Source organism: Cucurbita pepo, chromosome LG01 (assembly GCF_002806865.2).
Source record: "Cucurbita pepo subsp. pepo cultivar mu-cu-16 chromosome LG01, ASM280686v2, whole genome shotgun sequence".
Classification (NCBI taxonomy): domain Eukaryota; kingdom Viridiplantae; phylum Streptophyta; class Magnoliopsida; order Cucurbitales; family Cucurbitaceae; genus Cucurbita; species Cucurbita pepo.
This window is the reverse complement of record NC_036638.1, coordinates 6304622-6321849: the sequence shown is the minus strand read 5'-3', so window position 1 is coordinate 6321849 and position 17228 is coordinate 6304622. Positions and strand designations below refer to the sequence as shown.

Genomic DNA, 17228 nt, shown 5'->3' with positions numbered 1-17228 from the left:
GTGATTCGTTTGTTTTGGAATATTCTTGTAGGTGGTAACGGTGAGAAAGATAGCGTACGGGTGGAGCTCCATTAATTTTGTGTTCATCACATTAATAATTAAATAAACGAATTTCAATTTTCTTTGATTTCTTTTTAAATAAAATGCCTAAGTTATCTTTCTCTTAATTTAAAAAAAAAAAAAAAAAAAAAAAAAAANACTTTCTTTTTTTTTTTTAATATCTTTTATCATTAGAATACAAGCTCAAAAAAGGCAACACAGAGTATAATCTCTCTCTTAATTAATTCCCATGCTATTTTATTTTCCACCCATAAAAACAATCTATTATACTCTTAATTTCTTTTTAATATATAATAAACGTTCCATGAAATGAAAAAAAAAAAAAAAATTGAGACCGACCACTTTACCTAATTGTTTTAAAGTATTTCTAAGAGCGAATATCATCCTCACAACTAACATGATTATTTAACTATGTTTTGTCCTTACTTACATTTTTTCTATAAAATTTTTTAGGAGATCACCTAATATAAGATTGTTTCAAATTAACCACGTTTAACTTGAGAGTTATTATAATTAAAAAATTGAAAAGAAATTTTTTTTTGTTTTTTTTTATAGAAATAGTAACTATCAAATTTTAAACCTTTTTTAACTATTATATTTTCATTCAAAGATCTCATTTTTCATTCATATAGTTCAAGTTATCACATAATAATAATAATATAAATAGCCACATATATATATATATATATATACATATATATATATGTTAATTTGATTCATAATAATGATCTCGATTATGGATCTATGGTAATACAACTTGCATTAATTAAATTTAATTAAGGGGTCAACTCCCCAAAATAATAAATAATATTCAATCCGTAAATAATTAATGAATTAAATAACCAAGTTTTGGATTTTGAATCCATCGTGTTTTATTTATTTATTTTATTATTATTTTTTTCTTCTCTCTTTATGTTTTTTAATCCCTTCACGAGCTACGTGCTTAATAAATTATTATTAAGCTATCAACTTTGTAATAAAAAAAAAGAAACTAAAGTTTGTATAAGAGGGCCTTTAATATCTTAGCCTAAGCTATCATATATATTTGTTTCTTTTAATATGGCAATGGCAAGAAGAAAGTCTTCTCTAGTCTTCAACTTCATCTTCCTTAATCTTTTCAGTTGTCTGCTGGTTTCTAGCTCTCATTCGGACAGTGATGGTCGGAAGGTAAGACATATTCAGTTTGTTTTCGACTCCTTGAGATATATTTTTGTTTTGTTTTCTTGTGTGTTCTTTTTAATTTTATTGTTTGTGTAGACTTATATTGTGTACATGGGGAGCAAACCAGAAGATATCAGCTCTACTTCTTTGTATCATAGGACAATGTTGGAACAAGTTGTTGGTAGGTTCGTATTAAGTCTGTATCTAAAATTTCAAAATTACAAACATTAGATCGATAGTGTAATGTATTAATAAGTTGAACTAGATTACTTAAGTTTTGATTTGCTGTTTTTTTAGCTCCTTCTCCCCGAAACATTTGCTCTATAGCTACAAGAGAAGCTTCAATGGATTTGCAGTAAGACTCACTAAAGAAGAAGCTCAGAAGATTGCTCGTATGTAATATTCAACTCAACGCATTTTAATTCGTCCTAGCTAGAGTATCATTATGAGTGATTTTATCTATTAGAAGATGTTTTAAAATAATTTTAGTTGTCAAACGTTATTTTCCAAATTACTAAGATTATTATTTTAGTGGAGGAGGGTGTGGTCTCTGTGTTTCCAAATGAAAAGAAACATGTCCATACAACAAGATCATGGGATTTCATGGGTTTTACACAAAGTGTTCCTCGGGTAAACCAAGTTGAAAGCAACATAGTTGTTGGAGTACTAGACACCGGAATTTGGCCGGAGTCCCCCAGTTTCAATGACGAAGGTGTCGACCCTCCACCAAAAGAATGGAAGGGCACATGCCAGATCTCACCTGACTTTCAATGCAACAGGTGAATACCCAATTGAATTATAATATGAACTAATAATTGTATGAATTGAAAATTATTAATTTAGAATTTTAATGGTTTTGGAACATCAAAGCATAGATATTTTTTTGTAGTCATTTTGTGATTTAGCCAAAGGGTAATTAGAGAATGGTTGTATGTATTTTGTGATTTAGCGAAAGGGTAATTAGAAAATGGTTGTATGTAATAGAAAAATCATTGGAGCTCGAGCATATCGTAGCGAGAACCTTCCCAAAGGAGAAGTTGTAAACCCAAGAGATTCAAAAGGCCATGGCACACACACAGCGTCCATAGTGGCCGGCGGTCTCGTGAGAAAGGCAAGTCTATACGGTCTAGGCTTTGGCACGGCGAGGGGCGGGGTTCCTTCTGCGCGCATTGCTGTGTATAAGATATGTTGGTCTGATGGGTGCTACGACGCCGATATTCTTGCGGCATTCGACGATGCAATCGCAGACGGTGTCGATATCATATCTCTTTCAGTTGGAGGGAGTAAACCCAAATCTTACTTCAATGATTCAATTGCCATTGGAGCTTTCCACGCCATGAAACATGGAATATTGACCTCCAATTCAGCCGGAAACAGAGGTCCCAATTACTTCACCACCTCAAACGTCTCTCCATGGTCTCTCTCTGTGGCTGCAAGCACTATGGATAGAAAGTTCGTGTCAAATGTGCAATTTGGAAATGGAACTCTCCATCAGGGAGTTGCAATCAATACATTCGATCTTCTAGAAAAACAATATCCTATGATCCATGGTGGAGATGCTCCCAACAAAGCCAGAGGTTTCAATGCCTCCACCTCCAGGTAATTACCCTCATTTTATTCCCTTTTATTAGCATAATATAATCACTTCATAAATCATTAATTTTTTCATTGAAACAACAGATTTTGCGTCGAAAACTCTGTAGACCTCAGCTTGGTGAGGGGAAAAATCCTTGTTTGCGACTCCCTATTGAGGGCTGCAACAATGCCATCCTTCACAGGCGCAGTGGGGATTATAATGCAAGGCACCCGCGAGAAGGATTACGCTAGCTCTTATCCCTTACCTGCTACCTATCTCCACATTGCAGCCGCCAATGACATTCAACTCTCTTCACCTACGTATGTTTCAATGCACATTCTCTTCAACTAAAATCAAACCTTCAAATAATAATGAAGCCATTTAATTATTTTAGATCACTGACTTAAAAAATTAAATCTTTTGATCCACAGAGAATCGACTGCAACCATTTTACAGAGTAACGCAGTGAAGGATGCCTCTGCTCCTTCTGTTGTCTCCTTCTCCTCCAGGGGGCCCAATCTTGTAACCCTCGACATCCTCAAGGTTAAATTTAGCTTGCTAATTTTTTGTTGAATGAAAATTTCTGGGGTTGGTTGTTAAAATCATTATACGTTTCGATGCAGCCAGATCTGACTGCACCGGGAGTTGAAATTCTAGCAGCATGGTCTCCAATCGCCCCTGTTTCTGGAGTTGTAGGGGATTCGAGGAGTGTGGTTTATAACATAATCTCAGGAACGTCGATGTCTTGTCCACATGCCACAGCAATGGCTGTGTACGTGAAAACATTTCATCCTACGTGGTCTCCTGCGGCCATAAAATCAGCTCTCATGACAACAGGTAAAATAACAAATGATTCATGTGATGAAATTCCAAAACTTTTCACTCACTCCTAATGATTCAATAATCTGCAGCTTTTACCATGAATTCCAAACTCAATACACAAGCAGAGTTTGCATATGGTGCTGGCCATGTCAACCCACTCAAGGCAATAAATCCAGGGTTGGTTTACAATGCAAGTGAAAGCGACTACATTGATATGTTGTGTGGCCAAGGTTACACCACTGCCATGGTTCGACTTATTACCCACGACAGCAGTGCTTGTACATCCACCAACACTGGAAGAGTTTGGGATCTAAACTATCCTTCTTTTGCACTTTCCACAACTCCTTCAGAATCCATCCATCAATTCTTTACTAGAACTCTCACAAACGTTGAACTAAGAGCATCCATATATACTGCTACGGTTTTTGCCCCACCAAGCTTGAGGATCACAGTGGATCCTGCCGTTCTTTCATTCAATGGAATTGGAGAGACCAAATCTTTCAGGTTAACCGTTCAAGGAACGGTGAGCCAAGCCATAGTGTCGGCTTCTCTGGTTTGGAGTGATGGTATGCATGATGTAAGAAGTCCTATTATAGTCTATGTTATTAACAAACCTTAATTCAATTGAACCTTGAGAAGAGATGTTTCTAAAGTTTGAAATGAATTTTTAAAATTGGGTATGAAATAAAACATATTATTACTTGTTAGAGTAACACGACTCTCCACAATAGTATGATATTGTCAATTTTGAGTATAAGTTTTCGTGACTTTGCTTTGTGCTTATCAAAAGGCCTCGAACCAATAAAGTGAGTATTTCTCACTTATGAACCCATGATCATTTCTTAAATTAGCTGACGTGGGACTTCATCATGAAAGGTTACTCACCATGGAATTAATTCAATGATTATTTAGAACTCAAAAGCATGGTAGTCTTAAAATTAAGACTTGGGTGCTAGTTCCTGCGTCTAGCTTTTGTAGCCCCATTGACCCAATAATATGGTGCCACTTGTCCTTTTTTCCCTTTCCATTTAAACAATAACATTTTACACGTTTATATTCTAAAATTACCTACTTTTTTCTTTTTTTTTTTTAAAACATAATCTTTGATATTATCACTTCGAGATATTTTTCTCCCATCATTATTTTAAATTCTCAATTTTAAATGGATTAGTTGAAAATAAATGAATTTAATTATACGAAAATATATATTATAAAATAAAAAAAAATTATTAAATAAAAGAAAAGTTAGGTATTTTAAATTATGAAATGTATTTCTGAACTTATCATCTATAATTAAACAGTATTGTGAGGATGAAAATAAAAAATAAATTAATTGTGAAACGGCCCTTTTTAAGTGTGAAACATTCTCACATTATAATTTTAAACTTTTAATTTAATTAAAAAATAGTAGGTTAAAATTGAAAATTGTGACACGTAGGATTAGCCACCACGTGAATGGATTCCAATCAATAATGGAAGTTTTGTCCTATTAGAGAAGTAATTTTAAGACATACAATCCTCATTTTAAATTTAAAATTTATGTTAAAAAAAAAAAAAACAATATAATTTTAAAATAAGTGGTGGGATTAATTCCGTGTAGCTTTTGGTGACACAGTACGATGTCGTGCGTTTCTTAAACAACTATTTCTCTGTAAAAACGTTTTTTAAATTCTGAATTTTTAGTTGGTTTGTCTTTTATCAAACAATACTCATCTTTTCAAATTTGGAAACACAAAAAGCCAAAATATCGTTTTAATTATAAGACTTCTACAAAAAAAAAAAAAAAAAAAAAAAAAAAAAAAAAAAAAANTGGAAATAATTTTGTATGAAACCATTAGAAATTTTCATAGACAAATATAATTTAAAGAGAGATGTCGTGGGGAAAAAAAGTAGGGATTTTTAAATTTTTTATTTACAGTTGAAAAAAATATTACAAAAGTTTTAAAACTAAAAGTTGAATATGTGATGAAACAACCCTATTTCTAAAATAAAATACTAAAAAATAAAATGGTTATCTTTTCAAACATCCTAATTATTTTATTTACAAGTACAATTTTTCTTTTCAAAATTCAACCATTAGAAACCAATCCTTTGACCTTGGAACCTTAGAAACCATAATTGATACTTCTATTCAATATATTAATTAAACTAAATTAATAAAAAAAAAATCTCTAAAATTTGCACTATCTAAAAAAAAATACCCGTATTTTTTTTTAAAGTTTTAATAATATCTTTATATTGAGAATTGTTGAGAGTCAATTTTGCATTGGCCAAGTATGATGATGATCATGAGTTTACAAGTAAGGAATATATGTCCAGAGATATTTTGTAAGAAAGAAAAGCTTATGCTCGAAGCTCGAAGTAGACAATGTCATACCATATCGGAGGGTCTCGATTCCCAATCCTTTAAACTTAAAAAAAGAAGAATAAAAAATAAAATGAATAAGAATAATAAAGAAGAAGAATAAANATACTCTAAAAAGTTAGATTTGAATAAAAATCATTAGTGGTTAATCTTTCTATTAGTTGTTATATTTGGTGTTTTTTTAGTTTATTTTCAAAACTCAAACCAAATTCTATTTTGAAAATTTAGATTTTATTTTTAAGGATCCACTAAAAAAAAAAATAAATAAAAAGTGAGAAAAAAAAAAACAAAAGCTAGACGCAGGAACTAGCACCCAATGGCGATGGAAGAAAGCTAGACGCAGTTTTGTTTTTCTTAGTAGATGATCATAGGGTGGGTAGTCTCTATAAAAGGCCATTCATGTTGTGGTTCTGAGAACATCATATCACAAAAAGCATCATGTGTTGTTTAGCCTTGAGGGTCGTGTTTCTCAACCTTCTTTTTACTTTGCTCATCACTACCTCTGCTTCCAATGGCGATGGAAGAAAGGTATAAGAACCAGTTTTGTTTTTCTTTTTTGTTTGTTGAAATACAAAACTGACATTTTGTTTCTTCTTCTAAATCCTGGTAGATTTACATCGTGTACATGGGGAGCAAGCCGACGGACTCATCTCAACCTCATTTGCACCATCGGGCAATGTTGGAAGAAGTGGTCGGAAGGTGGATATATAAATTTTATTAATTATATGTTCAACTTTTTCTGATTGTGTTTTTGGGATCAGTGCTTTCTCTGCAGAATCTATAGTGTATAGTTACAAAAGAAGTTTCAACGGATTTGCAGTGAAACTCACAGACGAAGAAGCTCAAAGGATGGCTGGTACGTAGTACCAATATAATGAACACCCTTTTCATTATTATTATTATTTATTATTATTTGTTTGAAACTGATTGGGACATGTGATTTCAGATAAGGAAGGTGTGGTGTCTGTGTTTCCAAGTAAAAATTACAAACTGCAAACCACAAGATCATGGGATTTCATAGGTTTTCCACCAGATGTTCCTCGAGTACCTCAACAGGAAAGCGACATCATTGTGGGAGTTCTTGACACCGGAATTTGGCCGGACAGTTTAAGTTTCCACGACCAGGGTCTTGGTGCTCCACCGCCCAAATGGAAGGGTACTTGTGAAGCTTCCGCCAACTTCCGTTGCAACAGGTAAACTTTATATATATATATATATCTTAACANTTGAAAAGAGTTGGAATGATTTAGAAAAATCATTGGAGCTCGAGCATACCGAGCAGAGGGTCCTCTGCCCCCTACTCAGGCTTGGGGACCCATCGATACAAACGGCCATGGGACGCACGTTGCATCGACGGTGGCTGGTCGTCTGGTGGATAATGCAAGCTTATACGGGTTTGGGCTGGGGTTGGCGAGAGGAGGGGTTCCCTCTGCCCGCATTGCTGTGTACAAAGTATGCTGGGAAAGAGGGTGCAGTGACGCTAATATTCTTGCGGCATTCGACGATGCAATAGCCGACGGTGTTGATATTTTATCTCTTTCAATTGGGGATCTAGTGAGGCCTTTCTTTGAGGATGGCATTGCCATTGGAGCTTACCAGGCCATGAGAAATGGAATACTGACCTCCAACGGCGCCGGCAATGGTGGTACTAATTGGTATACCACTGGAAGTATGGCCCCATGGATGCTCTCTGTCGCTGCTAACACCATTGACAGGAACTTCGTATCACATGTACAACTGGGAAATGGAAATGTGTACCAGGTCCTCTCACCTTCATTTCTTAATTACATTTAAATTTCGTTTTTACTCTGTTTTTCACTGTGCCATCAAGTTTGTTATTATTTATATGGAAATGTGCAGGGAGTTGCAATCAACTTATTTGATCTTGGGGGAAAGCAATATCCGTTAGTTTATGCTGGAGATGTGCCCAATATCGCTGGAGGATTCAGTAGCAGCACCTCCAGGTAATCCCAAACTCACTATTTTGAGTTCGGTGAAGAAACAGAGTTTGAGACAGTGAATATATGAAACAGATTTTGTGGTGTGAACTCGGTGGATCGGAATTTGGTGAGGGGAAAAATTGTTTTGTGTGATTCTTCGGCTGTAAGTTTCCCTTCTCTAAATGGCGCAGTGGGCGTGGTGATGGAAAGCACCACCACGTGGCATTTGATTCGAACCTTTCCCTTGCCCGCTTCCCACTTCAACCCACCGAGCGGCAACCCAATTAGGCTCTATATCACTTCAAACCCGTACGTACTTTGAAGTTTCGCAAAACTATTGCTGTTTTTATTTCCACTTTTAGTGTTTTAAGTTCTAATGATTGATCTGTTGAGTTCCGTAGAGCTCCCACTGCCACCATTTTCAGGAGTGTGGATGTCAACCACACGAATGCTCCTGTTGCAGCTGACTTCTCCTCTAGGGGACCCAATGCCATATCCCCCAATATTCTCAAGGTCACTTAATTTGTGTTTCTATCGTCTTTTCTTCAACATTTCCTTAATTAACATCATGTTATCAACTTTATGCAGCCGGATTTGAGTGCTCCTGGAGTTAATATTCTAGCTGCATGGCCTCAAAATGTGCCCATCTCTCCTGGAAATCCATTGTTGTCGCCTTATAATTTTGCGTCAGGCACATCCATGGCTTGTCCTCACGCCACTGCAATTGCTGCATATGTAAAAACCTTCAGTCCCTGGTGGTCGCCAGCTGCCATAAAGTCAGCTCTAATGACAACCGGTAATACTAATACCTAAACTCCAAACAAAAAATGGAAGATTGCAACCAAATATTGGTGTTTAAGCTTTGATAAATTCAATTCATTTTGTACAGCTTCTCCCATGGATGCCAAAGTCAATACACAAGCAGAGTTTTCACATGGTTCAGGCCAAATCAACCCACTCAAGGCAGTAAATCCAGGGTTGGTCTACAATGCAAGTGAAAGCGACTACGTGGAATACTTGTGTGGGATACCGGGCATCACCCGCGCCCAGCTCCGACTGATCACTGGTGAAGATATTATTTGTACTGACAGCAACACTGGACGTGACGTGGATCTAAACTATCCTTCTTTTGCTCTGTTCATGGGGCGTGGTCAATCCCTCCGTGTATTCTTCCCAAGAACACTCACAAACGTTGAAGCTACAGTGTCCACATACAGAGCTACGGTTTATTCTCCTCCAGGACTCAACGTCCAATTCAAAGTGGATCCTCCTGCTTTGACATTCCATGGCATTGGAGATACCAAATCATTCACGCTGGGTGTCCAAGGATGGCTGTCCGCAACCGATCCCACAACAGTTTCTGCATCTTTGGTGTGGAGCAATGGTGTTCGTGAAGTTAGGAGCCCTATAGTATTGTTTTAATTCACCCAATAATAATCTTAAACCTTAGTTTGGGCCCCTGTTTATTTAAAGCTTGAATAAAGGAAATGAAAGTGTGGGGAGCTGGGAGACTGTTCTTTGCTTCCCATCACTTTCATTTTGGATTGTCTGTCATCGTCCTCTAAATTGTGTTCATCTCTAAATAAAATTGAATGTTAGCAACTGCTATTCAAGTGAACTACAACACTTAATCCATGGAATATCTCTAGAAAGAGTTCGGGACAGGCACCTCTCGCACCTTCTTCTCGTTTCCAGGTTGCTTCTTTATAACGTTTGTTACACAATGACACTTTTACCAAGGGAATCACTTGGTTGTCCAAGTGCCTAGTGTCACTACCTAAAATTTTGACAGGTTTCTTCTCGTAAGTCAAATCTTTCAAAAGAAAAATGTTTCATGTCCTATCGCATGAGTAGAGTCTGGCTTGTACTTTCAACATAGATATGTGAAACACATTGTGCACAACAGCAAAGTCCGGTAGTAAAGCTATACTATAACTTCCCCTTATTCCCAAATCTTAACATCCCTCTAATAGGTGCCACTTTCAAGAAAAACATGACCCCACTTCGAACTCGAGGTCTCTACTATGCGAATATGCATAGCTCTTCTATCGGTTATGTGCGGTGAGTAGTTTCAGTCATTGTTGCGTCCCTACCTCTCCCCAAAATAACAGCGTCTGGCACCTATGCTCATAAAATGTCTCAAATTGGGCCATTTGAATGGTTGCATATGTTGTTGCCGACAAATTCTAAGAGGTAGATGTTGGTCCAGCAACCAGAGAAATCCATGACATAGGCTTGCAACATATCATTTAGGATCTTATTCAATCTTTCCGTCTGTCCATTTGTCTGGAGGTGGAAAGATGTGAAAATCTTAGTCGCTTTTCCAGCACCTTTTTGAAGACTTTAAAATTGCGAGGTGAACCTGGTGTTCCAAACTGACACAGTACGAACTAACGCTCCATGCAGGCATACTATCTCTCTGGCATATAACTGCGTCCATCAATCTACTCGATATGTGGTCTCCCCGAAATGGAGTGAGCTATCTTGGTTGGTCTATCCCTAACTACCCCGTTCACGTTAAAACCTTGCTTGGTCTCTGGCAAACTCGATATAAAATCCATACATGTTGCCTCCCATTTTCACTTAGGAACATTCAAGCACGGTAGCAATCCTATTGGGTGTTGTTTAAGGGTATTCACCTGCTCGCAGTCAAACATCAGCTTACGAAATTCGCTATGTCTCTCTTCTTCTCTGGCTACCAACAACATGCTTTCAGATCCTGATACATGTTGCCTCACATGTTTGATAAAGTCTAGAGATATGTGGTTAGAGTGACAAGTCAATAAGTACAGACCTAACTTTTCTCTAAGAGCTTAAAAAACTACCACGGCTGCCGAACCACCTCTAGAATACCCTTAGACTACTTGTGTGTAAATGGTGTTATAGCTTCGTGGGGGACCAGCGAGTTCCTGATCAGGACTCGACTCGACTGCTCGATAGCCGTTTTAGTATGGAAAGAGGGAGACCCACCCACGCTGTAACTGATCATTTAGCTGGATGGGATAGGGGAGGTAGTAGAAGGGGGCTACCATGGGACTTGAGGCTCTTATGTGAATACTTGCATTAATGTAGCCGCGTTTTCAAGGCAAACACGGTCGCAGCTAAGAAATGGAACTCTCTATCACGGAGATGCTCCCAACAAAGCCGGAGGTTTCAGTGCCTTCACCTCCAGGTAATTACTCTCATTTTATTCCCTTTTATTAGCATAATATAATCACTTCATAAATCATTAATTTTTTGATTGAAACAACAGATTTTGCGTCGAAGACTCGGTAGATCTGAGCTTGGTGAGGGGAAAGACCCTATTGAGGGCTGCAACATTGGCATCCTTCACAGGCGCAGTGGGGATTATAATGCAAGGCACCCTTGCCTGCTACCTATCTCCACATTGCAGCCGCCAATGCCATAATTAACAGTTCAAGGAACGGTAAGCCAAGCCATAGTCTCGGCTTCTCTGGTTTGGAGTGATGGTATGCATTATGAAATGAAACATATTATTACTAACCATGGAATTAATTCAATGATTATTTAGAACTCAAAAGCATGTTAGTCTTAGAGTGAGACTTGGGTGCTAGTTCCTGCGTCTAGCTTTTGTGGCCCCATTGACCCAATAATATGGTGCCACTTGTCCTCTCTTTTTTCTATTTTTATCCTTTCCCTTTCTTCCCTTTCCATTTAAACAATAACATTTTACACGTTTATATTCTAAAATTACCTACTTTTTTCTATTTTTTTAAAAAACAGAATCTTTGACATTATCACTTTGAAATTTTTTTCTCCCATCATTTTTAAAAATGGATTAGTTGAATAATAAATGAATTTTGGTAGACGAAAAGAATTATATTATAAAATAAAAAATAAATTGATATTCTAAAAAAACTTAGGTATTTTAAATTATGACATGTATTTCTGAACTTATCATCTTTAATTAATTAAATAGTATTGTGTGGATGAGAAAAGAAATTAAAAGGATACATAAAAAATTATGAAATAAAAAATAAAATGAATTATGAAACCCTTCTCACATTGTAATTTAATTAAAAAGCAAATAGTATATTAAAATTAAAAATTGTGACACGTACAATTAATCAAGTGAATGAACTCTAATCAATAATGGAAATTTTGTCTCGTTAGAGAAATGTATCCTCATTTTAAATAATTTTAAAATTTATCTTAAAACAATATAATTTTAAAATAAATAGTGGGATTAATTCCGTGTAGCTTTCGATGACGTATAGGAAGTGCCGTGTGTTCCTTAAACAACTGGTTTCTCTGTAAAAATGTTTTTTAAATTTTAAATATTAAATTGATTTGTTTTATCAAACAATCCTTTTTATCTTTTGAAATTTGGAAACAAAAAAACAGGAACATCTTTTTTATTTATAAAACTTCTACAAATGGAGAAAAAAAAAAGAGCAATTTAAAATTCTGGAAATAATCTTGTAATAAGAAAAAAGAATTGAAAACATTAGACATTTTTCATAGATAAATTTAATTTAAAGAGAAAGCATAAATTATATACATAAAAAAAACTTTGTTTTATTAAAGAACAGGAACAACTTTTAACCAAAATGTTAGTTCTCCCAATGCCTATAATGGTCGATGGAAGTTGTTCTTCTCCGGACGATTTTTTAATGTTGGGAGATGTAGATATTAGAATAAACATAATTTATTATAGCAGTAGTTTTAGCGATTGAATTATGAACGAAGGGGAATAAATGCAAATTGACGAAGAAGGATAATAATAATAATAATAATAATAATAATAATAATAATAATAATGAAAGCATTAAGCCGTAAATGGATGTTGAGTGAGATAGAAAATGAAAAGGGAGATGATTAAGTGTAGATAAATGATTTTTATCCGATATTATTTATTCAAATGATAAAGAGTATTTGTTATTATGGGAAGTTTGAAGCATTATTAAAACAAAAGCATACATTTATGTATATTTTCTATTAATTAAAGAATAAAAACAATTAGAATGAAGGAAAATAAAAATGGAGAGAGATTAAAACTAAAAGTTGAATATGTAATGAAACAACCCTATTTTTAAAATAAAAAATAAAAAATAAAAAATAAAAATGGTTATCTTTTCAAACATCCTATTATTTTATTTATAAGTACAACTTTTTTCCCTCAAGATTTAACTATTACAAACCAAACCTTTGACCTTAGAAATCATAATTGATACTTCTGTTATTAGAAATAATAATTGATACTTCTATTCAACTAGATATTAATTATGCTAAATAAAAAAAAATATATATCTCTAAACATTTTCATTTGGTCACAAAAATACTACTAAAGTTTTAAATTTTTAATAAAGATTATATATTGAGAATTGTTGAGAAAGACTAATTAAATGGATAATCATATATATCCATTAAAATGAGTAATTTTGGAGAAATAAAAAACAAAGTCAAAATGGTACATTCAAATTTCTAACAAACTTTAAAAAATAATTTAAAAAAATACTTTAAAAAATTAGATTTAAATAAAAATTATTAATATTTTGTTTTAAAAATATTCTTCAACTATTACGCAACTCTTGAGTAAAATTAATTTTTATTAGGTTCTATTTGATAATCCTTTGTCTTTTTAATTTTAAAAAATTAAATTTGGAAACAAGATTACACCCACTTATTAGTTGTTGTATCTGGTATTCGAGAGGTTTATTTTGAAAATTCAAACCAAAATTTTAAACCTAAAATAATAGTTCCGGAAAATTTAGATTTTATTTTTGAAACCTCCTAAAAGGATAAAAAAAAAAAAAAAAAAACTAGNGGGTAGTCTCTATAAAAGGGCGTTCATGTTGTGGTTCTGAGAACATCATCACAAAAAACATCATGTGTTGTTTAGCTTTGAGGGTCGTGTTTCTCAACCTTCTTTGCACTTTGATCATCTCCGCCTCTGCTTCCAATGGCGATGGTAGAAAGGTATTAGAACCAGTTTTGTTTTTCTTTTTTGTTTGTTGAAATACAAAACTGACATTTTGTTTCTTCTTCTAAATCCTGGTAGATTTACATCGTGTACATGGGGAGCAAGCCAAAGGACTCATCTCAACCTCATTTGCACCATCGGGCAATGTTGGAAGAAGTGGTTGGAAGGTGGATATATATATTTTATTATGCATGCTGAATGCACAAAGCATTGTTATTAATTATATGTTTACCTTTTTTTTGTTTGTGTTTTTGGGATCAGTGCTTTCTCTGCAGAATCTATAGTGTACAGTTACAAAAGAAGTTTCAACGGATTCGCAGTGAAACTCACAGAAGAAGAAGCTCAAAGGATGGCTGGTACGTAGTACCAATATAATGAACACCCTTTTCATTATTATTATTATTATTATTATTATTATTATTATTTGTTTGAAACTGATTGGGACATGTGATTTCAGATAAGGAAGGTGTGGTGTCTGTGTTTCCAAGTAAAAACAACAAACTGCAAACCACGAGATCATGGGATTTCATAGGTTTTCCACCAGATGTTCCTCGAGTACCTCAACAGGAAAGCAACATCATTGTCGGAGTTCTGGACTCCGGAATTTGGCCGGACAGTTTAAGTTTCGACGACCAAGGTCTTGGTCCTCCACCGCCCAAATGGAAGGGTACTTGTGAAGCTTCCGCCAACTTCCGTTGCAACAGGTAAACTTTATATACATATATATAAAAAAGAAAAAAAATAATAATAACAAATAATGTTGTTTGATTGAAAAGAGTTGGAATGATTCAGAAAAATCATCGGCGCTCGAGCATACCGAGCAGAGGGCCCTCTGCCCCCTACTGAGGCTTGGGGACCCATCGATACAAGCGGGCATGGGACGCACGTTGCATCGACGGTGGCTGGTCGTCTAGTGGATAATGCAGGCTTATACGGGTTTGGGGTGGGGTTGGCGAGAGGAGGGGTTCCCTCTGCCCGCATTGCTGTGTACAAAGTATGCTGGGAAAATGGTTGGTGCTCCGACGCTAATATTCTTGCGGCAATCGACGATGCAATAGCCGACGGTGTTGATATTTTATCTCTTTCAATTACCAGTCTAGTGAGGCCTTTCTTTGAGGATGCCATTGCCATTGGAGCTTACCAGGCCATGAGAAATGGAATACTGACCTCCAACTCCGCCGGCAATAGGGGTCCCGATTGGTCTACCACTGGAAGTACCGCCCCATGGATGCTCTCTGTCGCTGCTAACACCATTGACAGGAACTTCCAATCACAAGTACAACTTGGGAATGGAAATGTGTACCAGGTCCTTTCACCTTCATTTCTTAATTACATTTAAATTTCGTTTTTACTCTGTTTTTCACTGTGCCATCAAGTTTATTATTATTATTTATATGAGAAATGTGCAGGGAGTTGCAATCAACTTATTTGATCTTGGGGGAAAGCAATATCCGTTAGTTTATGCTGGAGATGTGCCCAATATCGCTGGAGGATTCAGTAGCAGCACCTCCAGGTAATCCCAAACTCACTATTTTGAGTTCGGTGAAGAAACAGAGTTTGAGACAGTGAATATATGAAACAGATTTTGTGGTGTGAACTCGGTGGATCGGAATTTGGTGAGGGGAAAAATTGTTTTGTGTGATTCTTCGGCTGTAAGTTTCCCTTCTCTAAATGGCGCAGTGGGCGTGGTGATGGAAAGCACCACCACGTGGCATTTGATTGGAACCTTTCCCTTGCCTGCTTCCCACTTCAACCCACCAAGCGCCAACCCGATTAGGCTCTATATCACTTCAAACCCGTACGTAATTTCAAGTTTCGCCAAACTATTGCTATTTGTATTTCTAATTTTAGTGTATTAAGTTCTAATGATTGATCTGTTGAGTTCCGTAGAGCTCCCACTGCCACCATTTTCAGGAGTGTGAATGTGAACGACACGAATGCTCCTGTTGCAGCTGACTTCTCCTCTAGGGGACCCAATGCCATATCCCCCAACATTCTCAAGGTCACTTAATTTGTGTTTCTATCGTCTTTTCTTCAACACTTCCTTAATTAACATCATCTTATGTACTACTGTATGCAGCCGGATTTGAGTGCTCCTGGAGTTAATATTCTAGCTGCATGGCCTCAAAATGTGCCCATCTCTCATGGACATCCATTGTCGTCGCCTTATAATTTTGCGTCAGGCACATCCATGTCTTGTCCTCACGCTACTGCAATTGCTGTATATGTAAAAACTTTCAGTCCCTGGTGGTCACCAGCTGCCATAAAGTCAGCTCTAATGACAACCGGTAATGCTAATACCTAAACTCTAAACAAAAAATGGAAGATTGCAACCAAATATTGGTGTTTAAGCTTTGATAAATTCAATTCATTTTGTACAGCTTCTCCCATGGATGCCAAAGTCAATACACAAGCAGAGTTTTCACATGGTTCAGGCCAAATCAACCCACTCAAGGCAGTAAATCCAGGGTTGGTCTACAATGCAAGTGAAAGCGACTACGTGGAATACTTGTGTGGGATACCGGGCATCACCCGCGCCCAGCTCCGACTGATCACTGGTGAAGATATTATTTGTACTGATATCAACACTGGACGTGACGTGGATCTAAACTATCCTTCTTTTGCTCTGTTCATGGGGCGTGGTCAATCCCTCCGTGTATTCTTCCCAAGAACACTCACAAACGTTGAAGCTACAGTGTCCACATACAGAGCTACGGTTTATTCTCCTCCAGGACTCAACGTCCAATTCAAAGTGGATCCTCCTGCTTTGACATTCCATGGCATTGGAGATACCAAATCATTCACGCTGGGTGTCCAAGGATGGCTGTCCGCAACCGATCCCGCAACAGTTTCTGCATCTTTGGTGTGGAGCAATGGTGTTCGTGAAGTTAGGAGCCCTATAGTACTGTTTTAATTCACCCAATAATAATAATAATAATAATAATAATAATTGTAATAATCTTAAACCTTAGTGTGGGCTCCTGTTTGTTTTAAGTTTGAATAAAGAAAATGAAAAGTGTGGGGAGATGGGACACTGTTCTTTGCTTCCTATCACTTTCATTTTGGCTTGTCTCTCATCCTCCTCTAAATTGGGCTTCCCTCTAAATAAAATGCATTATTAAATAGTGAAAGGCAAATGTCTCATATATATATGGATGAGGACGTGAATTGAGGAGGAGTCATAGAATCTAGTCGTATTAGCTAGTTCTTCTGCGTTTGAGTTGTAGACTCTTATGTTATGATAGAATAATAGCAATTGATTCTACAACTTTGTTAGGAGACATGATGTTTCGAATTTTATGCACATTTAAATCCAAGTAAAATGTTTTGGATGATTTCTCACACATAGTAGTAGTCTTG

General features: G+C 36.0%; 3 protein-coding genes across 3 annotated transcripts; all 3 read left to right on the top strand.

Annotated features, from left to right (window-relative positions):
* The first annotated feature begins 1119 nt into the window (after window positions 1-1119).
* On the top strand, window positions 1120-4238 carry LOC111806866 (cucumisin-like). Its single transcript, XM_023692374.1, has 9 exons — window positions 1120-1227; window positions 1318-1406; window positions 1519-1613; window positions 1754-2000; window positions 2206-2820; window positions 2902-3117; window positions 3229-3340; window positions 3421-3634; window positions 3709-4238. The coding sequence occupies exons 1-9, from the start codon at window positions 1120-1122 to the stop codon at window positions 4236-4238; spliced, it is 2226 nt and encodes a 741-aa protein (XP_023548142.1).
* Window positions 4239-6300: 2062 nt separating this feature from the next.
* LOC111806834 (cucumisin-like) lies at window positions 6301-9542 on the top strand. Its single transcript, XM_023692330.1, has 11 exons — window positions 6301-6316; window positions 6400-6512; window positions 6595-6683; window positions 6746-6840; window positions 6931-7177; window positions 7235-7745; window positions 7845-7948; window positions 8018-8233; window positions 8326-8437; window positions 8513-8720; window positions 8814-9542. Exons 1-11 carry the CDS (start codon window positions 6301-6303, stop codon window positions 9344-9346), a joined length of 2244 nt encoding a protein of 747 aa, XP_023548098.1. The 3' UTR covers window positions 9347-9542.
* A 414-nt stretch (window positions 9543-9956) lies between these two features.
* LOC111806765 (cucumisin-like) lies at window positions 9957-16946 on the top strand. The gene is made up of 14 exons (XM_023692215.1): window positions 9957-9985; window positions 10811-10935; window positions 10997-11096; window positions 11178-11284; window positions 13788-13864; window positions 13947-14035; window positions 14130-14224; window positions 14326-14572; window positions 14661-15174; window positions 15278-15381; window positions 15451-15666; window positions 15759-15870; window positions 15949-16156; window positions 16250-16946. The coding sequence occupies exons 1-14, from the start codon at window positions 9957-9959 to the stop codon at window positions 16780-16782; spliced, it is 2556 nt and encodes an 851-aa protein (XP_023547983.1). The 3' UTR covers window positions 16783-16946.
* Window positions 16947-17228: the final 282 nt, after the last annotated feature.